We start from the raw sequence: 21,787 nt of genomic DNA, 5'->3' as shown, positions 1-21,787 counted from the left end.
CCAGGTCAGAGCACAGTGTTAAGTTAAAAAGCATTTATTATTTCTTCTTTTCTGCATACAATGTTGTTTGAAGATGTCATTTTATCTAAATAAAAAAAGAATAACTTGACATTTTATTATTATTATTACTCTGAGCTTGCTTTGATGAGGTATCCATTGAAAGTGATATAAATATCGACATCATCGCTGTAAATGGCATTCTCCCTTTCCCGCTTATACAGACGGATCCACACCTCGTCGTTGAGGCCCAGGTCCAGCATCAGGCTCTGGCTCTGCATGATGGAGCGGTCACTGGGCTGGGCGTACACGATGGCCTGCTCGGCTTCATTGCGCATTATGTGCAGGTAGGTCTCCTTGAAGTTCCACGTGTGAATGTTGACGTTGAAGAAGTAGATGCCGGCCGTATGGCAGACGAATTTGCCGCTGAACATGTTGAAGTGGTTGTCGAGGTTGACGAAAACCGTGTCAAATATCAGCGGCTGGTAGGCTTCCAGGCTGTGGAGGGACTTGCGACGGCCGACGGAAAAAGCAGCGTAGTCCACTTTACAGGGGTGTCCGGGGAGACCGGCCTGGCCCTTGGATCCTTCCGGGCCCATGGGCCCCATGGATCCTGGAGGTCCTTCGTGTCCAATTTTACCTGGTGTCCCTCTTTCTCCACGGTCTCCTTTGTCCCCTGAAGGACATGGAAACCTTTAAAGTACCTGACTGAACACAAATGGTGCAGCAACACGTGTAGACAGACAATGTAGCAATACTCAATGGCACATTTAGTACCTAATATTAGTGCTGTACTGATGAGCCGAGAGGACTTAAGAACTTTTACTGCAATCTGCATGTACAACATGTATAAAACTATATGAATTGATTTCTAACCATTTTTATGTTTTTATCATAGCTAACTGTGAGCAGATCAGCACTGCTTGCAAAACAGGATGGAGTTCATCCTTAAACGTCTCTGGTGAGTACAATGTGTTTTATTTGACACTATCACGCAAACACATTTTAGGCTTCAATTTGAAATTCATATTTAAATTTGAAACTTATATTCCACTACACAGAGATGTCAATTCGAATCATTGTTTGGACCTAAAGGGTAAAGCGAGGACGGACGGTTGTACCACCTTTTAGGATGGTCATGTTGATGTAGGTTCGGACCTCGGGTAGCCGGCCGTACGCTCCTGACGCGGGCGTGGCGGTGCCGTCCGCTGCCGATTGTAGGTCATCGCAGCAGCGCTTGCAAGTAACGGGGCTAGCGTTGGGAGGGGCCGCCTGTGTCACCAGGTGAACAAAAGACAGGCTGACCAGGACACCCAACATTGCGCTTGTGCCTACAATGACAATGAAAAACAAGAGTGGATTTTATACACATGTTTTTTTATGCTGCAATGTTCCCACCAATGCAAAAGACTTCTTGGGCACAATCCAACAAAAACAAGAGGATGGCGCGGAACTAACATGAGAAAACCTTGCAACATATTTGTCGGTCAGCTGTCCGTGTAATCACTGTGGAATTTTTACTGCTTTGTGAGAAAAGATGTCCTTGCAGCTGTGCAAGCCGGCCGGCCGGCCGGCCGGGGACTTACATGATTGGGTGACGTGGGCTTTCAAACTAAGTCTTCATAACAAAATCACAGCAGGTTGACAAATCAAACAAGTGTCATTTGTCAGCTGCTTCTGCTCGACTTCCCAAAATGTTGATTTAATCCAGCAGGCAGCTAAGCAGCGGAAAACTTGTGGCTTTAAGCCTTCGTTTGAGTGATGAGCCAACTAGAAGTGGGGCGGCGTGGATTGCATTATGCAAGACTGTTCAAGTCAAATGCACCGAGTTATGTGTATAGCAACATTCCTGCACCGCAACTTATTTGTTAGCAACACCATGGTCCTGCTCACATTGTGATCCAATACTAAGGCCAGCATTACCCTACAACACAATATGTGTGTGTGTGTACTGTACATATTGCATATTTACACAGCCTTTTCATGTGCTTCCATTCCAAACGGTTTTCTTTTTACAACCACATATGGTTTGTGTTATCTGATACTGAAGAGTCTTAAAATGGAGCATCCCACGCTCTCCACTGCAACGTTGCACATGTAAAGGTTTGGAGCAATTTACAAGTTAACGTTAAACGGTAACCCGCGAGTTAAGGATGGAACGGATCTCACCTCGGTCAAGTCTTTGCAGCAAGTTTGATCGAGAAAAGAAAATTGTCAAGTCCACCCTCCTTGTGTGTGTATACACGTATGCTAGAGAGAGAGAGAGAGACTTTTTCTTCTTGCTTATCCCGCTTCACCAGCCTCAATCTGTTTATTTTGGGAGGAAAGCTCAGGCCTGCCCCTTCCACATCACAGTATAGAATGCAAAACATAGGCAGCAGAGAAAATGACTTCACATTCTCAATAAATCACATTTTGGTTTGGTTAGTTTAGTTGTGGCTTTGGAACTTTTGGTTGCTGCAACCTGAAAAAGATTTCTCAGATGAGGTTGTTGAGGGATATAAAAAAAAAATACACTGAGTTGAGCTAACACGTGGCAAAAAAGTCCCAACAATTAAACAGCACAACTCGACAAGGGTCGTGTTTTATATGTAACACGTAATGTTTTTGTCTTCAGCTTTATTATCTCAGCGGTTTTCACGCCAACATCGATTGCAGTCGTTTGTTTGGTGCGGGGGGGAGGTCCGATGGTGCAAATTGTGGCCGCGGCAAAATGTCAAACCGCCGTACAAATACACACGCTCTCATACCGCCGTAACCACCTGACAGGACATGTCAACGCTCAAAGTTGATGCTCGTGCGTACGCACGTCTACTTCAGACCATTTCTCAGGCCCGCTTTCCATTGCGAGACAGGAAGTCACAGGGTGACCCATTTTCAATTTGTTTGTATTGTTTTTTTTTTTTTTTTTTTGCAGCACACTGAGAACACTGGAAATTTACTGCACGTTTTCAGATAAGAATGAATGATCTCAACGATTTTTGCCCACAAAGAAACCACGTAGGAAGACCAAAAAAAAAAAAAAATCAACATAATTATAATTACCGTCATTTATTTGGCCCTATACAAGCGAGTGATGACAGAGCGACAATAGTGAGGTTGATCAAGATTTTCAGCAGCAAAAGTTAAAAAAAAAAAAATGGATCCATCTCAGATGGACGCGTTGCTGGAAGTCGTTTGTATCTCCTGCAGGATAAAATAACCCGCTTTGCTCGACTCCATCGGCATAGAGGAAGGCCGGTACGTTGCGCAAGCAACGGGCCAGCCTGTGGCGCTAACGTTAGCCGCTAGAACAGGTGTATGCATCTGAGCGCTATCTGAGGAGATCTGAGACGGAGTGGAGGGGCTACTTCTCTTCACCGGAAGATGGAGAGGGAGGCTTAGGTGTGAAGAGCTACGGTGACCCGAAACCTGTTCCCCATTTAAATTCTGTTGATCTTCCTCGACGTCTAGAACGTCCCTTTCCATACAAAAGCCCGAGTCGGGGCTTTGCGTCCCTCTCTTCAAGCTGTCACAGCTGGGAGACTTGGACAAAGAAGGTGGCAGAAAGAGGTGAAGCTTTGGATTATGGGCCTTGTGCAGAATGTGCAAATCGTCTTTATACGCAAAGTAAACAGGATTGGGCTCAGTTTGAACGGAGCTGCTGGAAGATTCGGATACAAAGTAACCCAGGTTAGAGAAACACGACGAAGAGGAGGACGAATTTTCCACAAGCCTGTTGTCATCCGAGCACCCCGACGCTTGAGTGTTGCTTGGAGGTTGCGGGGCGCTATTGGACCCGAGTTGGCTTTCACACACCTCCACTGGAGAAATGCGGTCTACCGACTGGGCAGTGTGTAAAGATTCAGCACAATTCGGATTCAGCCATTCCTGTAGAAATAAGAGCCACATTTATAGAAAGGAACTCATTTGAAGAATTTTTTTTTTTTTTCACCTTTAGTTTGCTCCCGTCGAGAGTTCGGAAGTACTTAGAAGGATTTGGAACTGGCTTTACTTTGGCAACTCTGAAATAGTACAAGAACCATTAGGCAGGTGATTTTATTGGGCACAATCGGGAGAGCTGTATTTTAAAAATCAATTTAGGGGAAAAAAAAAATAAAAAATCTCAACAGCCAGAAAGTCATTCATTGAACAATGCTTATTATGGTGGTTGTCACTTGCAACCATCTCGTGTGACTTGAGCTAACGCTAACGTTCAGAATTCTTTTTTTTACTCACCTCAATCCGATGCTACATTTGTAAAACACCAGCGTCATGACAATCATGACAACCAAGATGGTCAAAACAGCCACGATTATCAACATTTGAGACAGATTCCATTCTGAAAATAAAAAGAAACTTTGAGTTTAATTCATTGAGGAAATTAAATTATCCCCAAAAATCTACAGTCAAAACGTCATTGACAGAAATGATGGCATTTTTATGACTACAATAAAATATTAGCGAGCTGCTATTTGACCTTTCCCATCCTTACCCGTATTTTCCGATCGTGGCCCCACCAAGGATGCACTTGGACTCCATTCACTCCACTGGCTCTGCTCTTTTTGTGCTGGCTTGACTTTTACACGAACCTGGTGCTTGTCTTTCAGCATCTCCGCAGCGATCCTAAATTGTGCTTTGGTGGTGGGAATTATCTTAACATCCTGGTGGAGCACATAAAGTTGTGTACACGTGAAAAGGTCGTTCCTGGTGAGTTACCGTGCCGACGGCGATGCTAAGCTTTGTCGTGACTTGCTTATGCCCGCCACATTTGTGCATTTTTTAAGCACCAAACTGGCTTACAAAAGTATTTTTAAAAAGTATTTTGATGAACACTTAGGCCTACTATGCTACTGTCATGATGCTGGAACTGCTGATCTAAATCACTGAGAATGTTAAAATGTAAATTCTTGCCTTTGTCATCGGGTCACTCTTTTGGATCTGAACTTGGTAGTCAAACGCTTCGAGGAGCACGGAGCGGGGGCTGCCTGGACGCCAATCTATCACAATCTCTTTGTCTGTGAGGCTGACATTAGGGAGGCCTGGGGGGTGCATTTTGACTGAACACACACACACACACGTCCGTTAAGTCGTTGTGATAACTAGATGAAAAAACATCAAGATGAGAAAATCAATTGTACGCACTGTGATTTTCGGGTTCGTAGTTTTGGAGGTGTTCCACCAGCGTACCGTTACATTTCATGCTAATGTTGGGCATCCGCTCAAAGAAGGTGAAGTTCTGAGAAGAGCGAAACTATGAGTAGGCTACTATGACTTCCTTTCTCGTTCCAGTCTACTTCTATGAATACTTACTCGGTTTTCAAAGACAAAATTGCATCCTGGAAGCGCGTTACGGTGTTGTTTTACCTCGCAGCTCCGACTAAGTTGAGAAAAGATTCCAGTCACTATTATTACGCATGACATAAATATTGTAGTGATCTGTCTTACCTGATTATTCTTGCTTGTGTCATTCCATCTTTTCTGAATCGTATTTTCTTGTAACCGTGGATAATGCAATCGTCCACTGAAGGACTGTTGAGCGTACATGTGACATTGTTGATGAAGTCATTCACACAGGTGAGCCCTGAAAATTTTAAAATAAGGATTAACAGGTTTGTGTCGCAGGAAAATGAAGGTTGACACACTGCGAGAAAATTTCAGGTTATTTAAAAAATGCGCCAAATGAAAGAATGTGCCCTAACCCTAAATTGCAACATGTAGAGTCAGTTGGAATTTGAACTGACAAATGTCATAAAGCAATAATGTCATAATTATGATACGAAAAATACGATACATGTTTTCGTAAGTTTCTACAGTGCGTTGATAATATTACCGCAAGTTTCATGAAAACGAACAGAAAGAGAACGAGTCACACCTTGCACGTTTTTACAGTCCAAAGCATGAAGAGAAAAGACGGCCGCCAAGACCAAATAGGGCCGTAACGCCTCCATCTTCACCATTGTCAACCTAGAAACAAAAGCATCAAATTGACTAGTAGCATGGAAAGTTGCAGCAAAAAGGGATTTTTGACATTTCACCCTAAAGAGACCGAATCACAAAATCTAAACTCTGATCATTTTATCTATAAAGAGTTAAATTAAAAACGATTGTTGGAAAGGTGTTGTGCTGCTTAGAAAAGTAAAAGAATAATCATAAAATAAAAACAATAGCAAAGACTTGAGCAGGACAGGGACTTTTTCAGAATCAGTTGCTGCATTAAAAGTTCTTTTAGAAATGAGTCCTAAGTATTGATATGAGATAAATGATTGCATGCAAAGAAAAAAAAAAAGGACGTGAAGAGTCATTTCTAAAGTTGGTTAAAAAAAACATATTCTCCGTTACTTTAAAAATGTAGATTCTGAAATGTACTTTGGTACAAAAGTAAAAATAGATCTTTACTGTTAATTACTGTACCCATTTTGATAATTTGGCAAATATTCTCTGACCATTAAATAATTGACGTATTTTATTAACTTGCTTATTAGTGTTCATACTAAATAGAAAATCCATATTTTATGCTATCAAAAGCTTTGCTAACGTGAAACAAAAAAATTAGCTCATGATGACAAGGGAAACAATTAGAGCGGCAGAAGCTGTTTTTCGGCCGCTACATTCGGCATAAATTATTCTTGTAGCCGACAAAATAACTCCCCTAAATATGACCATGGCTGGATCTTGCTTCTACTATCGGTAATTCATAATATGGAGGGATAAATCCATTTTACGAATTATGGATAAATCATAAAAATGATGGATAAATCATAAAAATTATGGATACATTGTAAATATGCTAATTGAAATAAAAAAAGAAATACATTTGGTCATGAAGAACCCAGGGCGATATAAGATGAAAAATCAAAGTGTCCATCTTTTAAAATAGCCGACTTTCTTGACATACCTGAGAAGGGTGACATTATCGTCCCTTCTGCCAGACTGTCTGTCGTCTTCAGTGGAAGATTTCCTTCTCTTTGGTCTCTCGCTGTCCTTCTTGTCTTCTGCATGCTCTCATTTTCTTCTCGCTCTCTCTCTTCCTGTCATATGACTAAAAAGCCTCCCGAGAAGCTGAATCACCTTTTCGTTTCTGCCTTGACAAGAAGCGTAAAGTGCAGCAAGTTTCAGTGGTTGCAGAAAATAAAAATTCCACACAGCTCTGTTTAAATTAGTGAATGAATCACTTTTAGTTGGAAATTACATAAAGTGTAAATAAGTAAGGTTCGGATTATATTTTGACCTAGTTGCATGTCAATAAATGCTCATAGGTCATACAAAATATCCAATGTTTGCAATTTATAATACTCGTGTGATGGTATCGTTTTAGAATGCTCAAGCCTCTGTTGGTTGTGCGTTATATATATACACTGCATGTCAAGTGAATAAGCACATCATCTGTTTTGTGGTCAAACAGGAGTCTGGCAGATAGAAGAGTCCTTGGTGAGAGATTTCCATGGTAACAGCACACCTGAAAATGACATTTTGGATGGAAAGACCACCATGGGAACGTAAGGTAAAGAAATGGAGAATATAGAATTACATAACATGTCAAAAAGTCAACTGTTTTTATTGGGTTGCCAAGTTACAATTAATTGAACTCTATTGACATTTGGATAATGATATTAAATATGGCAATTGGGGGCTGATCCTGGACCTTATCTAAAATACACAATCAACACGACATAAAAAAAAACAATATGTCCACACTGTTACCACAACCCACACAAACAAAACATTTTTCTTCGACTCGCCCTGTTTTTTTGCCCAGTGAGGTCGTTACTCAACCACACGAGAGGCGAGGCGAAGAAAAAGGTGTTATATTTCCTACGATACGAATGTCACATATTTGACACCTGAGAACATGACATTAGGTTTGGACTGAAAACAACACAATTTCAGAAAAATATTTTTTTCCGCCAACAATTATAAAAAGGCTCAATCCGATTTTAGTTTATTAATTGTGACTTATTGACACATCACAACACTGAAAAAAATACCACAAGTACTCGTTAACTTGTCTTTTATTCAATTTTATTTCACGTTCTTTGTTATAATACCACGCACAAATGTCAACTGGCTAAAACAATATAAAACATAACTTTCACAATTTTTCTTTATTTATAGTATATACACACGCTGACTTCTTTCTTGGCAAAAACTCACGGGCCTTTTGCTTGTTCCCAAACGTGCGTGGAGATAATTTGCGGAGAAATTGACACCGGTTGAATAAAGCGTGACCTTGTTGTTCTAATGCTTCCCTCCTTGTTGTGGCTGGACGGAGGGAGGCCTGCTTCCTTCTGACTGTTTTAGATTACAACCAATATACAAATGCTGGGGGTTATCTTTGAACATGCCACCTATGAAATGGCTTAATAGTACAGAAAAGTTTATCCTTGTGTTGGAGTGGTCCTTCAGGTTCCATCAAGTCAAACTGTCCTGCCAGATTTATGTAGGTGCAAACTTCTTGGCCTGGGCCCTCACTCGCTTCTCGTAGTCCATCCGGTTCTGACTGGAATGGGAAAACACAATATTACATTTGAATCTCAAGTCAGGCAGCTTATTGAGCATTTGTTTGCCTCATTTTTCGCATCTTATTTTAGGGCATTGAGCATTTGTTTGCCTCATTTTTCATGATTTATTGATGACTGAACTGAGTTGCAGACTTTTGACACTGTTCCAAATTTGCCCAGAGAAAGAATAATTGTAAGAATTGTAATCAAAGCCATCACTAGACAGAAAAGTGGACGCATACCAGTAAATTGTGTAAGCTTCTGCTTGCGCTGGGTCTTGAATGTTGGGCTCGTTCAGCAGCTCCTGGATTCCCAACAGGATCTGAAAACACACAGTGCCATTAAAGTGACAGTCTGGAACAAGCAGCATCTTGAGAGAACTATGCAAGAATTTGCTCACTTGCAATAGCCATTTACTTTTGATCGAAACAGCGTACACAATAGCTGACATCTGAAGTGAAGCATGGAATGAATAAGAGAACCTGTTTGATGGTGATGGCAGGCCTCCAATCTTTGTCCTCCTCCAGGATGGACAGACAAACTGTGCCGGATGGGTAGACATTTGGATGGAATATTGGTGGCTCAAACTTGCCTAAAGACAAATTGAAGACATCTTATTGAATATCATTCATCTTTTCTGGATGTACCTGGTTAAGCTTGCAACATAGAGGGACTCACATTTGGGTGGAGAAGAGGGGTAGTCATCCTTAAAGAGCATCCTGAGTTTATACAGTCCTCCCTCCCACAAGGTCTAACAATCGAGGGAGTAATTACGGCATTCATCCGAAACACATCCCCGTTAAATGTATTTACTTTCGATAAAGTACTTACGCCTTTCTTTCCAGGAATGGCACATTCCCAATTCATCAGATTCATGGTTCCATCTGGATTCTTGGTAGGGACAGCAACAAAACCCTGTGAGAAGCAAAATCAATTTGAGCGAGTTCGAGGAGAAAAATAGCTCCGACTTGGGGAATCATGAAGGCACTACTTACAAACGGGTGGTCTTTTCTCCATGCTTTGCGCTCCTGGGACAATCTGCTAAGCGCAATGCCCGACATTGATGCTCATTAACCCCTCCCTAAGGAAACATTTGAAACAATTCAATTGCTTACATGTACACCGACCGAGTACATTCACCAAAATGACAACACGCGTAGGCACGAATCGTCCAACACGTTATTTCAACGTTAGACACCGTTAATGGAACCGCTACACGCCATGCTATAATGACTTGATTTAAGTGATCAATTCATTTCTCCTTACCAGTTTAATTGTAAAACGAAGTCTACTTACAAACAAAACCCACCAGGTATTTTTCGGATGAATATCAAAATTAAGTAAATTGTGTTTCGTCTTAGCTGCGTTTGCGCGACCGAAGAAAATACACCCTTCGTCGTTGGAAAAGGAAAATAATGGGCCGCTAGGGACGTAAGTGATCCAACCGATATAACGGTAGTTTGTTCAACATTCCTCGTCTAATATACAACGAGGATGTTGTTTTTTCCTTCACCGATTTGTTCAAATGAGCAAAATTGTCTATCTATTGTAAGCCTGTCTCTGCCGTTAGCATATGGCTAAAGAGGACCCCAATTTGTTTATTTCGGGAGGACCTGCAGGCACTTTTGTGGACAGCCCAGGGACCTACGTGAAGTCCGACGGCCATCTTTGTTGTGGCACCGTTCATAACAGTTGAAGGACTTGTCTTTTGAATAACTCATTCACGTCATCAACGTCAACATTCATCCAAAATCTTTCACAAATTTCATACAACATATATTTAAAACGTTTCTCACTTATATTAACTTGCAATTGTTTGATGTTGTCAATAACTTATGTGTCTCGTCATCCCTGTAAATGCTCTCTGACTGTGGTCATGTGGGGACACTTAGATGAACAGTAGATACGCATGGCATCTGCCCAAGTGTGATAAAATATGTTATGTTCTAATCTCCTGCAAACACCACCCCAAAACAAGCTAAATGCTGAATTTCTGACCTGGTTGAATGAATGGTGAATGAATAAATGCGTAAATGCTTAAATGAAATCCTAAATGAAAACTGAAGCAAAAATACAATTGATGCATGATTTATTAAAAGCCTACTCGTCATTAAAACAAACATCAATTGCTTTTTATACACTGCAAACATATATTGTACTATGTGATATAGATGAATAGCATAAAAAGGTACGATAGAGGTATCTGCAAACTGCTGCATAGTTCAAGTATCAATGCTACTTGAGTAACAAGTTAATTTGGTGTTAGAAACTGTGCTAATGCTAATATTTCATCCAGTTGTAACACAGATCTCTCACATTTTCTTTCCCTCTCCCTCAGAGATGATGTGCTCAGGAGACGCTCTCTGAAACCACTCGGACCAGGAGCCGTCATAAAGGCACACGTCCTGGCGTCCGAGCAACTGAGCAACCAGAATAGCAAAGCAAGCCGTCACGCCGCAAGAGCAGGTGGCCCACAGCGGCTGGTCCAACTGGAGCTTGGCTTCCTTGAATTTTCTGGACAGGTCCTCGTTGGCCAAAAACCTTCCAGAGGAGTCCAGAAAGGAGGTAAATGGCAGGTTGACTGCACCGGGGAAGTGGCCAGGTAACGTTTCTGTCACAAAATAATTATTTAAAAACAAAAAAGACCAAGTAAGGCAACAAATGAATGTGGAAAAACACCTGACCATTCTAGTTTTGTATGTTTGCGCCTGCCTAATTTAAGTGCTCGCTGAGCCTGCGGATATGATTGTATCTTAAATTGTTGGGCATCACTCAAATCTCCAGGAGTGCAGTTTTTTAACCGTGTATTACATGACCAGGCAAATCCCCAGCAAGTTTTCAACATTCCAAAGTCCAGCATGCGGGATAACTTGTTTTGTATACAGGGGGATTTGCGCCATCTTGTGGCAACTTGCCCAGTCATGTGACACAAGAATAAGATCAATAAATAAGATAAGAACAATCAAGATAAGTATACATTTATGAGATGGCAAACTTAGCACACAAAAATAAAAGAGCGCTAGTGAAAATAATAAATACTATTTTTGATTTATAGATAAAGCAGCAGTGAAAAGAAAAGAGAAAAGCTACTCACTCTCTATGGGCTCCGGTTCGAGCCCCCTATACCTGCCCGCAGGCCTGGTGTCCACCACTTGGACTTTCTTAGTGCTGATGTTCTCCAGCACGTCCTCGTAAGTTTTCACCCAAGCAGGGTTCGTGGTCACCTGGAAATCTTTGCGCTCGGGCTTCGCGTCTTCCCCCGACGTCACCGAACGCCCCTCGGCCAACCAGTGCTTCAAGCCCCCGTCGAGCACCGACACCGAGCTGTGGCCGAACTGTCGGAACATCCACCAAACTCGCGGCGAGGTGTACAAACCGAACTCGTGCGCGTCATACACCACCACATGCGTGTCGTTGGAGATGCCCAGCTCACCCACGTAGCGTGCAAAGTGCTTGCTCGCAGGGAGCGTGAAGCAGTAGGGTGAGCTCCGGTCACTGCACTCCACCATGTCGAAAAATGAAGCTCCCGGGATGTGCCTCTCTGCAAACTCCGCTTTCGGGTCCCGTTTAGTTGCTGGGGTGTACCATGACGAGTCCAGGACCCGAATCTTGGAGCCAACGAGACCGTTTCTTATTGCGTCCGCAAGCCACTTGGCTGAGACCACCGCTTGTGCCGCCGCCATATCGGTGGAGATTCTGTGGAAATTTGGCTTTGTCGACTACTTTCTGGGGGGGGTTGCGCAAGGCGGGTCCATTTGTTGTTCACTTGCAAAACCTTTATCATTTGCGTGAATACGTCATTCTCTAATCAGTGGTTTTCCGACTTTATCCATTCAGCGCCATCTAAAATAAAATTGCCTGGCCCAAGTATTCATAAAAAAGGTTTTATTCCTAAAAAGTAGATTAATTGAGCCCTAAAAACGTGCACGTTAAACATTAGCACACAAAAACCTACTAAAGAGTTTAAAAAGAAAAAATAGTACCAGATGTCTGAGAAGTAGAGAAACATTCCATTATGTTCTAAACCTCAGCCACATTTCAAAAACAAAAGATTAAAGTCATTCAACACGGCACAAACAGCAACACGTGCAATTTCAAGTTGTCTTTAATAAAGTGTAATACAATCTGCAATCAGATCAGGTTTCTGCAAAATCTCCCATTAAAAAGATGAATAATTAGCCTACTTTTTCGGTTAATGAATAATGAGGATGACCCATGAGCATGATGGAATCATATAAAAGTGAAAGAATGCATTTTATGAATGATTTGCCACCTCTCGAATCAAAAAGTGCACTTTGATTTTGAACCACCAACACAGCCAAAAGAAAAAAACGTCACTTGAGGGAAAAAAAAATCTTTACATACATCACTGTGGTTCATAGCATATTTCTGAATGTTCAACTATTACTCTTATCACATCTTCTTTCCTTCTCCCTCTGAGATGACATTTTCAGGAGATGCTCTTTTAAACCACTCGGCCCAGGAGCCGTCGTAAACGCACACGCCCGGGTGCCCGAGCAGGTGAGCGGCCAGAACCACGAGGCACGCCGTCACACCAGAACCGCAGGTGGCCCACAATGGCTGGTCCGGTTTTACCTCAGCTTTCTTGAACAGTCTGGACAGGTCCTCATTGGCCAGATACTTTCCGGAGGAGTCCAGGAAAGAAGTGAACGGCATATTGATCGCACCGGGAAAGTGGCCTGGTAGGGTACCTGTTGATAAATTGACCAAAAGTTATACAACACACATCTAGATTTGTTCAGGGCTACCAAGTGCTGTTATTTTTGTGAAAGTTTCTGAACTTGAACGACCTTCTACTTGTTTGTATTTTGTAATAAGAATGGTCATTTTCATATATGTCACAAACTGCTCACCCTCTCTAGGCTCCGGTTCGATCCCCCTGTACCTGCCCGCAGATCTTGCATCCACCACCTGTATCTTCTTGGTGCTGATGTTCTCCAGCACGTCCTCATAAGTCTTGACCCACGCAGGGTTCGTAGTCACCTTAAAGTCTTTGCACTCCGGCTTCACCTGTTCTGACGTCACCGGTCGCCCTTCCGCCAACCAGTTCTTCATACCCCCGTCCAGCACCGACACAGAGTTGTGACCGAACAGTCGGAACATCCACCAGACGCGTGGGGCGCTGTACGAGCCGAAGCCGTTCGTGTCGTACACAATCACATGCGTGTCGTTGCCGATGCCCAGCTCGCCCACGTAGCGTGAAAAGTGGCTGCTCGTAGGCAACATATGATCATACGGTGAACTTTGGTCACTGCACTCGTCTATGTCGAAGAACGAAGCTCCCGGGATGTGCTTCTCCGCGAACTCTGCTTTCGGGTCCCGTTTTGTTATCGGGAGGTACCATGACGAATCGAGAACGCGAATCTTTGAGCCTACAAGGCCGTTTCGGATTGCGTCCGCTAGCCACTGGCCTGAGACAACTGCGCGAGCCTGTGCCGCCATGATGGTGTCGAAATGTGGTCCACGCGGCCAACAGTAGAGGGCGCCAGAGATGCAGTAAACTCGGTTACACTTGTTCGTCCAAGTTTTATCGTCATCATTTCTTTCTGCAAATTCCTTACTTAGTAAATATTGGTTTTAATCGAAATTATATATATAAAAAAAAGACTGCTCTGACAGTCGTTCATACCCTTACTGGCGTGTGCAATAAAACGTGACTACAAGAATGTCAGGAATAGCCAACTAGAACTTCTGAACTTTATTTAGTGTTCAGAAAAAGCAGTTGAAATAGTTCCAGTGCAAAGTTGTACATTGTCGCCGCATCGTCACCCAGCTTGACATAATGTCACTCTATCAATTTAAGGTTATAATGCTGGATTCGATGCATCTGATTAATCCAGGCTTTGTCTCCACAGATGTTCTTTTTGATGCACTTGCACATCTTGTCCAAAATGAGTGGAACAACCTACAGCCACACAACAAATCCGAGATCTACTCAAAAGAGGCCACCAATGCAATGGAATGGAAGTGGAGAGCATGGCTGAAAATATAAACCATGTGATGTGGATTTGACAGAGCAGTGTGGTGAGTTCAAAACATGTCCACAATTTGTTGTCCATGGCCCTGGTTGCATATTGATGTTCCTTTATTTGAACGTGATTGTTTAATTCTGAACACAGATGTGTATGTCCACTTTTTTTATTTGTAACTTTGTAAAAAGAACGAAATACGAAATGAAGAATACAAGACAAAAATGAGAACTGCGGGGGCGGGGGTGTGGGGCAGGAATTTAAATTGCTTAACAAGAGTCACTGCACTTTCATTAGAGACAAACCCAAGTTTTCTCCCGTGAGCCATTCTTCTTTCATTCCGACTGGCCTGGCCTGGGAGAAATTTCGACATTGCGGTGAGCATATTTTATTCTTAGGTTATTATCCTGCATCTTGATGTGTCTTTTTATTAAGGAAAATACATAATTTCACTAAATATATTTTATTTTCCTAAAAAAGCTAAAATGTTCGTCTTCAAACAGGATGGTGGTTTTCTTAGAATGTTTTTCCGAGTGATATGTCAATATGAAACACTTTGGAAGTCTCCAAGATAAATAATAATAATAAAATGTAACATGTATTGTACATTGGGTTAAATAATGTTGCCCCCCCCCCCTTTTTTTTCATTATTTTTTTCCTATAAATAGTGTGCAAATAATAATGTTGCAAAAGTAACAATTTAAAAGGAAAAATACAATATCAGTACATGGCAAGTGAACTGCTAACATAATTAATATCATGCAGCCTCTTGCATCAGCTCGCTCCAATGTCTTCAGCAGTAAACACTTTGCATCCCTCGAAAAAACACTTCATATCCGATGACTTAAAAATTCTTTTTTTTTTAATTTAAAAATGTGGAAAATATCAATCCATTCCTAAATATCGATTATACCTACCACCATGCCATCCCTTCCCTAAATACTAATACTACTCAACTTCTCAGCTAAAATAATCTTTTGATTTATGCACAATAGGCAATACATATTTTGACGATATCATCTGTATAAACATTTTCCAACTCTAACCTGCATAAACTTAAATTCTAATTTGATGTAACCACATCAGCCGATGTATATTTGTGTAATAATTTGCTTTATTGTTTTTTTACGAGAGGTGGCTTACACTCGAGACGGCTCAAAATTTAGACCGAAAACTTGACCAACAATTTAAAGTATTCACTTAACCTACAAGTACATGTTTAAGGACAGTGGGAGTTAGTCCTCTGCTTCTGCTGATCTAATTATTAAGCTATTGGAGTCACAAGACAAGTATCCTTGCTCTCCGCAAATTCCAACCAATCCATACAGCCTGCATTGTGTCAATTATTTGAACCGCGTGCATTGGTGTGTGCACTCGATTAGAATCTCCGCTCGGTCAACCAAATTAATCAATTAGATTCGATACAGATTGACCAAAAACCTTCAATAGGACATCTTGTGACAATAATACAAAAGGAGATTAGAAGCAGCACATCAAAGTTGATCTTGCGCATTGATTAATATTTAATACATTCATGATTATGTGAGCCTGACCAATTCAGTCTGCGGTTGAATCGCTGAACCTTTGGCTCAACATCTGTAATTGTGTTTCACACTGAGTGTCCAGTGCCACAAATAAACAAGTCCACCTCTCTTGGCAGCTCCCCAATGTTCAACAGGATGGCTCTTCTCAACTACCCCGTTCCAGAGATGGAAGTGACCTTGCAGGAAGTCTGCCGCGTTCTCCAGCTCACCTTAAGTCCCGACGGTTATGCTGACTTCAAAAGCACCCTGGAGAAGCAGAAGCCGCTTCTCGAAGAAGCCCAGCGAAAATTAGTAACCGTGGCTACAGGCCAAGAGAATTGGGTGACGGATCAGTTCAAGAAAAGTCTGTTGGCCTGTGCCGACCCTCTGTCAACCGCCACGGCCCTTCCGGTTGTTCTTCTTCCGTCCAAAGCGAAGGGATGCAACCAGTTGACGAGAGCGGCCGCTCTGCTTTGGGCGGCGGCTAAGCTGTATAGCCAGCCCAATATGCTGGATGGGGACGTGCCCATGGAACGAACGCAGCAATCGGAGCTTTTCGCCGCCACCCGAATTCCCGGCCAGAGTCGAGATGAAATTAAGGTACGGGAAAATCCGAGTTTGTCAGAAATCTCCATTTGTAATCATTCTATGTTTTCCCTTCCATAGGTTTACCCGGAAAGCATTCACGCCGTCATCACTTGCGTCGGTGGAGTATTCCCGGTCGACATACTCCGGCGCTCCGATACTAATGCGACATTATCCGCTCGATCCTTCCCTGACATCTACAACCAGCTGGCTCAAGTGGTAGACCGGAGCGACACCGGGAATCACAACGACCCCTTGGCCATTTGTAGACTCTCTGCTTTGGAGCGCAAGTCCTGGGCTGCCATCAGAGAAGACATCTTGGACAAAGGAGGAGTTTCTGCAGCATCCCTGAAGCTAATGGAGAGCGCTGTGCTGACGTTAAATCTGGAGGACAGCGACGCACCTTCTGAATTGGCGGAGATCCTCAACGTGGTGAGGTTGGGAGGAAAAGCAGATGGTCCTTGTCTAAGATACTATGACAAGGTAAAACCGCCGACACAATCCGAGTAGTTGAACTACGCTGACGTGGTGTCTCTTTTTTTTTTTTTTTGCCAGGTGATGAATCTGGTGGTGTTCAAGGACTGCACAGCCGGGATGGTTTTTGAGCATTGTGCTGTGGATGGGATGGTAGCTGGCCTTGTAACTGAACGTGTGTACCAATTGTCAGAAGCCGTTGATTTAAGTCTAGTCCATAGCAATGCGGATAAAGTCAACGGGTCTTCGGCAGTCTTCAATCATTCATCCCCAACATCTCTAACCTTTACTTTGCACAGTACCGAGACACGCCCTGATTTCAAATCCCAAAATCCAGTTGTCACTTTCGACGTGTCCTCTTATCCCGATGTGTTTTCCACTCTGAGAAGCCAAAGAGGCCTCTATGATGCTTGGATCAACTTCTCCTTGCAGCTTTCCCTGATGCAGACTCTCGGGGAATCTGCCGCCACTCACATGCTCGTCACTCCTACTCATATGCGCCACTACAAACATGGCCGTTGTGATCCCACCTACTCAGTCAGCGCAAAGTCTCGTAAGTTAGCAAGCGTCTTGGCTTCACACAACGCACTCCAACCTACAAACCCCCTCTTCAATTTGTTCCATGTTGCATATTTGGAACACAAGACTCTCATAAAAAACACCAAAAGCGGACACGGTGTAGGCCCCAATTTAGCTGTCCTTCGTCGAGCTTTATCTGACGACAATCCTTTGAAAAAGTTCCTGGACCCCTTCGGATGTCCATCCGTGTATCTCACCGGTACCGACCTGGTGGAGGGAGCGGAGTGTGGAGTCGGAAACGTTTATGCCCAAGATCAGCTCGCTGTAACCTACCTTGGGAAAAAGGACCGAGTTCGAGTTGTGCTAAATGGGAAAGGTAGCTTTGCCTCGGTACTGGACAAACTTCAGGAAAACCTGAAGGTAAACTTGAAGTTAGTGATGCTTTTAGCGCTCAAATATGCAATTGCTTGTCAAATGGGAGCTCTGGAGTGTCTCCTCAAACAAAACCAAACAAAGAACATGAATGGTGAGATGAATCACTTTACCGGCAACAATCAAATAACAATGGATTGGACCGCTGGTGCGAGTTCCGACTTTACTCTGCTGATCCACGGTGGCGCTGGAGAGGAGATGATGCTGAACCCACAAGTGATAAACGTCATCGAGTTTGCTCTGCAAACAGCTTTAAACCTGGGATCGCGAGTGCTCGAACAGGGTGGACGTAGTCTGGATGCAGTTCAAAGGTCAGTAGAAGCTCTGGAAGACTGCTTTCTCTTCAATGCAGGAAAAGGCTCAGTATTCAACAGAGAAGGCCAAAATGAAATGGAGGCCGCCATAGTAGATGGAAATGGAATGAAGTCTGGAGCTGTCGCCTGTTTACGAAGCGTCAAGAACCCCATCAAAGCGGCTCGATGCGTCATGGACAAAAGCTCGCATTCCCTTATCGTGGGAGAAGGCGCTGAGGAATTTCTGCACGTTTTGAAAGAGGAGGCCAAACCTGTCAAGTCTGACTATTTCTACACTGATCTCCGTTATGGAGAGTTAGCCGCCAAGCTCGCTGGTGTCAATCTTTCAAAAAGCAACCATCCTCAAACTGTTGGAGCTGTGGCATTGGATTGCCAGCATAGGTTGGCCGCCGCCTCATCAACGGGCGGCTTAGTGGCCAAGTTGAAAGGGCGAGTTGGCGATACGGCCGTCGTCGGAGCGGGAATCTACGCCGATAGCGCATTAGCCATTAGCTGCTCTGGAGACGGAGATGTGTTTCTAAGACACACCGTTGCGCAGAAAATCGCAAGCCTCTACCACCACAAAGGTTATAGTCTCAGACAGGCGTGTCGAGAGGTGATGACAGAAAACCTGAAAGATGTTTGTGCCGGAGTCATTGCGCTCGACTCCAAAGGGGATTCTGTTGTTGAAACAAATGCCGGTGTCATGTTCGTGGCCTCGATGATCGGCGGAATATCAAGAGTCGAAGTGCTTCGACCCCTAAAGAACGTCTCTCATGTGATCTGGGAAACAGATGAGCTGCTTGCATACTTGAATCCCAATCCCTGGACTCCCGGTTCAACTATTCTGACCAGAAAAACTCTTAGCGGGACCCGGAGCATCTTCCATCTGGCTGAACCTGATTTTGTGTCTCTGCTACAAGAAGCCAAATCTGTCTCAAGTATTCTTTGCGGCAAACTTGGAGTGCAACGTTGCGCTTTGGTTTTCTATCCCAACCCCGATCAAGCAGCTCAGATCAGACTGCTACCGCTTCACGGCTTAGGGTCAAAGTGGCAGCCCCATCTTTCCAGCAAAGAGGAATTTCACAGCTCCAACCCTGGGTTCTGCACCTCTATAAGTGGTCCACGTTGGGATGATGAAGCACTGGACAAGGTTCGAAACCAGATTAGGAGTGGATTACCAACAACAAACGCACCATCGAGCTTTGAATTTTCAGGGACTCGCTTCGATACGAACCTGTTCAGTCGGATTGTAAGGGGAGAGGAGCAACACTGGAGAGTCTGGGAGGATAGTCAACATGTTGCCTTTCTAACACCCTACCCAAACACTCCCGGAATAACCATCGTGGTGCCACGCAAACCACTGCCCAGCGACATCTTCAAACTGGAGGAATCTGACTACAAAGCTCTGATCTTGGCAACGTTTAAAGTTGCCCAACTGCTGGAAGAGAGAATGGGAGCTCAATCTGTTGCGTTGATCTTTGAGGGCTTGGAGATTAATTACGCTCATGCCAAATTAATCCCCCAACTACCTCCACCAGAAGGCCTTCAGATTACAAAAGCACAAGCAGAATTCTTCCTAAAGTACCCCGGATACGTGTCCTCACTTGATGGTCCAGCTGCCGACCCAGATGCCCTCAAAAGGCTTCACTCCAAGATCACCGAGTGCCGGCCTTTGCGATCGTGGAAGGAGCCTCAGTCCCACTCCGTCGTGGCTATTTCCAGCCAGTGGTATCGTAACCTGTTCCAGATTCAGAACACGCTTTTCCACAGCACAGTGGAATATTTTAGCAATTGCTGTCACTACTCCTATGCCCTGACGCCGCTCACTACAGACACCATCTCCTCCCCAATGGGTCTGGGGTCTGATTCAGAACCGGTTTCTGTTCACCTCTTTGGTCAAGACATCTACCTTGCAGACTCAATGCAATTTGTGCTTGAATATTTCCTCCGTTTCCAGGATAACCTGCAGGGAACCTACTACATATCTCCCAGCTTTCGAGGAGAAGATCCTGACGCCACACACTTGAACCAGTTCTACCACGTGGAATGTGAACTGTTGGGCGACATGGACCGTGCCATTTCCGTAGCAGAGGGATATTTGTCTCATCTCACCAAGTCCATGCTGAAGAGACACTCAGATATCATCCTCAACACTGCTGGGACCCTCACGCATGTTACATTCATGCTGAGTAAATTGGATGGGAAAACACCACTACCACGAGTCTCTCTGGACCAGGCCATTCCGATGATGCCTTCTGCCGATTGCTTGGAGTGGGTACAAGAGGGCCAGCCGCAGTTTGGCAGGAAGCTTACGCGTAAAGGAGAGCGGGTGTTGATCGAAAAATACGGAGGTGTTGTTTGGTTGACTGAGATGGATCATCTCGCCGTTCCCTTCTACCAGGCCTACGTGGAGGGCAGCGGCAGGGCCAAAGCCAAGGCTGCAGACCTTCTGCTGGGCTTGGGAGAAACTGTGGGTCTTGGTGAGCGTCATTCCACGGCCGCCTTGGTACAAGAGGCCCTCAGACACCATGCGGTTCCGCAGCAGCCCTATAAATGGTACACTGACATGCGTGAGGTGAAGCCACTTCTTACCAGTGGGTGGGGCATGGGCACAGAGAGATACTTGTGTTGGCTGCTTCAGCACCATGACGTAAGAGATATACAGATTATTCCGAGACTCAAAGGAAAGAAATATATGCCGTGATCGTCAGTAAGGCTACTCTGGCTAGACAGACCTGACTAAAGAACTGTAAATCATAACATGCCTGGATGATGCAAATTGTTGACATTTCATGCTGTTTTGTGTGATATTTATTTCCAAATGTTCAATGGCAACAAGAATCTTTTGCTCCTTTGTTTCTTCCACACAAAATAAACTGCACATTTATAATTGAAAAGGTTCTTCAAATGTTGTCATCAGTTGAGAATTGTCATCTTTTGCATGAATTTCCAAGAACCGTGCCAGTGAAAGTCGTCTCTTCTAATAGTAGAAACTATTTTGCAAACTTGACAAAGTATTTCTGCGCAATGCAATGTACAAATGATATACATGTAAGGACTTCAGATTCTACCTTTTTATCCCTCACATCTTTTATATATAAGTCAAGTTTAAATGGTAGCTCTATGCTGTTTGTTTTAGTTTCATTTTTAGTAGTTTTTTCCGAAAAATATTGAGACCGCCTATTTGTCGAATGCAAGAAACTCCCTATTATACTGTACTTATAAGTGTGATAAACTACAATTCTCAAATGACTGTTTGCCCTTCCTTCTATATGGACGTACTGTAATACAGAAATAAATACAGTACATTTAAAATGAACCCAGAAAGCTCACTTTTTATATTAAATGTTTAAAAACCAAAACAAAGGACATTTTCTCTCTAATTTATTAAGTCAGCTTTAAATGTGTTTTTATTTATTTTGTGGACAAAAATGTTTTTTCGCAAAGTAAAAAAAAAAAAATAGACCAAGCAACTGCTCGTAAAAGTATAC

General features: G+C 43.3%; 6 protein-coding genes across 9 annotated transcripts; 1 reads left to right on the top strand and 5 right to left on the bottom strand.

Moving 5' to 3' along the window:
- Positions 1–18: 18 nt before the first annotated feature.
- c1qtnf6a (C1q and TNF related 6a) lies at positions 19–2,478 on the bottom strand. Its single transcript, XM_037256082.1, has 3 exons — positions 2,167–2,478; positions 1,122–1,328; positions 19–673 (listed from the first exon to the last, which is right to left on the bottom strand). Exons 2-3 carry the CDS (start codon positions 1,315–1,317, stop codon positions 126–128), a joined length of 744 nt encoding a protein of 247 aa, XP_037111977.1. The 5' UTR covers positions 1,318–1,328; positions 2,167–2,478; the 3' UTR covers positions 19–125.
- Positions 2,479–2,895: 417 nt separating this feature from the next.
- il2rb (interleukin 2 receptor, beta) lies at positions 2,896–7,019 on the bottom strand. Of its 2 annotated transcripts, none has more exons than XM_037255939.1 (10): positions 6,875–7,019; positions 5,852–5,943; positions 5,425–5,560; positions 5,290–5,356; positions 5,122–5,215; positions 4,891–5,036; positions 4,472–4,640; positions 4,216–4,318; positions 3,932–4,001; positions 2,896–3,867 (listed from the first exon to the last, which is right to left on the bottom strand). In XM_037255939.1, the coding sequence occupies exons 2-10, from the start codon at positions 5,934–5,936 to the stop codon at positions 3,148–3,150; spliced, it is 1,590 nt and encodes a 529-aa protein (XP_037111834.1). In that variant the 5' UTR covers positions 5,937–5,943; positions 6,875–7,019; the 3' UTR covers positions 2,896–3,147. The 2 variants fall into 2 exon arrangements, with proteins under 2 accessions (XP_037111834.1, XP_037111833.1); XM_037255938.1 differs by having other exon boundaries at positions 4,457–4,640; positions 6,875–7,018.
- A 954-nt stretch (positions 7,020–7,973) lies between these two features.
- On the bottom strand, positions 7,974–10,096 carry LOC119125518 (SUMO-conjugating enzyme UBC9-like). 2 transcript variants are annotated; one of them, XM_037256107.1, is made up of 7 exons: positions 9,787–10,096; positions 9,473–9,558; positions 9,309–9,392; positions 9,156–9,228; positions 8,960–9,069; positions 8,720–8,799; positions 7,974–8,476 (listed from the first exon to the last, which is right to left on the bottom strand). In XM_037256107.1, the coding sequence occupies exons 2-7, from the start codon at positions 9,536–9,538 to the stop codon at positions 8,413–8,415; spliced, it is 477 nt and encodes a 158-aa protein (XP_037112002.1). In that variant the 5' UTR covers positions 9,539–9,558; positions 9,787–10,096; the 3' UTR covers positions 7,974–8,412. The 2 variants fall into 2 exon arrangements, with proteins under 2 accessions (XP_037112002.1, XP_037112001.1); XM_037256106.1 differs by having other exon boundaries at positions 9,774–10,089.
- Positions 10,097–10,549: 453 nt separating this feature from the next.
- LOC119125484 (3-mercaptopyruvate sulfurtransferase-like) lies at positions 10,550–12,205 on the bottom strand. The gene is made up of 2 exons (XM_037256065.1): positions 11,572–12,205; positions 10,550–11,088 (listed from the first exon to the last, which is right to left on the bottom strand). The coding sequence occupies exons 1-2, from the start codon at positions 12,158–12,160 to the stop codon at positions 10,790–10,792; spliced, it is 888 nt and encodes a 295-aa protein (XP_037111960.1). The 5' UTR covers positions 12,161–12,205; the 3' UTR covers positions 10,550–10,789.
- Positions 12,206–12,558: 353 nt separating this feature from the next.
- LOC119125483 (3-mercaptopyruvate sulfurtransferase-like) lies at positions 12,559–13,971 on the bottom strand. The gene is made up of 2 exons (XM_037256064.1): positions 13,352–13,971; positions 12,559–13,189 (listed from the first exon to the last, which is right to left on the bottom strand). Exons 1-2 carry the CDS (start codon positions 13,938–13,940, stop codon positions 12,891–12,893), a joined length of 888 nt encoding a protein of 295 aa, XP_037111959.1. The 5' UTR covers positions 13,941–13,971; the 3' UTR covers positions 12,559–12,890.
- Positions 13,966–21,615, top strand: LOC119125375. 2 transcript variants are annotated; one of them, XM_037255807.1, is made up of 5 exons: positions 13,966–14,522; positions 14,792–14,844; positions 16,128–16,590; positions 16,657–17,058; positions 17,131–21,615. In XM_037255807.1, exons 3-5 carry the CDS (start codon positions 16,135–16,137, stop codon positions 20,998–21,000), a joined length of 4,728 nt encoding a protein of 1,575 aa, XP_037111702.1. In that variant the 5' UTR covers positions 13,966–14,522; positions 14,792–14,844; positions 16,128–16,134; the 3' UTR covers positions 21,001–21,615. The 2 variants fall into 2 exon arrangements, with proteins under 2 accessions (XP_037111702.1, XP_037111704.1); XM_037255809.1 differs by lacking the exon at positions 14,792–14,844.
- The last annotated feature ends 172 nt before the right edge of the window (positions 21,616–21,787 follow it).

This window comes from Syngnathus acus, chromosome 8 (assembly GCF_901709675.1).
Source record: "Syngnathus acus chromosome 8, fSynAcu1.2, whole genome shotgun sequence".
Classification (NCBI taxonomy): Eukaryota; Metazoa; Chordata; class Actinopteri; order Syngnathiformes; family Syngnathidae; genus Syngnathus; species Syngnathus acus.
This window is presented reverse-complemented; position numbering and strand designations above follow the sequence as displayed.

What these genes read in the sequence shown, in the direction of transcription:
- LOC119125518 (XM_037256107.1), bottom strand. Translation starts at nt 9,538, where the DNA reads ATGTCGGGCATTGCGCTTAGCAGATTGTCCCAGGAGCGCAAAGCATGG. An exon ending in CCATTCCTGGAAAGAAAGGC is followed by an intron (nt 9,229 to 9,308) that starts GTAAGTACTTTA and finishes CTCGATTGTTAG; the next exon opens with ACCTTGTGGGAGGGAGGACT. An exon ending in GAAGCTTACACAATTTACTG is followed by an intron (nt 8,477 to 8,719) that starts GTATGCGTCCAC and finishes TTCCCATTCCAG; the next exon opens with TCAGAACCGGATGGACTACG.
- c1qtnf6a (XM_037256082.1), bottom strand. Translation starts at nt 1,317, where the DNA reads ATGTTGGGTGTCCTGGTCAGCCTGTCTTTTGTTCACCTGGTGACACAG. An exon ending in CAACATGACCATCCTAAAAG is followed by an intron (nt 674 to 1,121) that starts GTGGTACAACCG and finishes CATGTCCTTCAG; the next exon opens with GGGACAAAGGAGACCGTGGA.
- il2rb (XM_037255938.1), bottom strand. Translation starts at nt 5,936, where the DNA reads ATGGTGAAGATGGAGGCGTTACGGCCCTATTTGGTCTTGGCGGCCGTC. An exon ending in AAATGTAGCATCGGATTGAG is followed by an intron (nt 4,002 to 4,215) that starts GTGAGTAAAAAA and finishes GTACTATTTCAG; the next exon opens with AGTTGCCAAAGTAAAGCCAG. An exon ending in TCGACGGGAGCAAACTAAAG is followed by an intron (nt 3,868 to 3,931) that starts GTGAAAAAAAAA and finishes TTATTTCTACAG; the next exon opens with GAATGGCTGAATCCGAATTG.
- LOC119125375 (XM_037255809.1), top strand. Translation starts at nt 16,135, where the DNA reads ATGTTCAACAGGATGGCTCTTCTCAACTACCCCGTTCCAGAGATGGAA. An exon ending in AGAGTCGAGATGAAATTAAG is followed by an intron (nt 16,591 to 16,656) that starts GTACGGGAAAAT and finishes TCCCTTCCATAG; the next exon opens with GTTTACCCGGAAAGCATTCA. An exon ending in GTCTAAGATACTATGACAAG is followed by an intron (nt 17,059 to 17,130) that starts GTAAAACCGCCG and finishes TTTTTTTGCCAG; the next exon opens with GTGATGAATCTGGTGGTGTT.
- LOC119125484 (XM_037256065.1), bottom strand. Translation starts at nt 12,160, where the DNA reads ATGGCGGCGGCACAAGCGGTGGTCTCAGCCAAGTGGCTTGCGGACGCA. An exon ending in CGAACCGGAGCCCATAGAGA is followed by an intron (nt 11,089 to 11,571) that starts GTGAGTAGCTTT and finishes ATTTTGTGACAG; the next exon opens with AAACGTTACCTGGCCACTTC.
- LOC119125483 (XM_037256064.1), bottom strand. Translation starts at nt 13,940, where the DNA reads ATGGCGGCACAGGCTCGCGCAGTTGTCTCAGGCCAGTGGCTAGCGGAC. An exon ending in CGAACCGGAGCCTAGAGAGG is followed by an intron (nt 13,190 to 13,351) that starts GTGAGCAGTTTG and finishes ATTTATCAACAG; the next exon opens with GTACCCTACCAGGCCACTTT.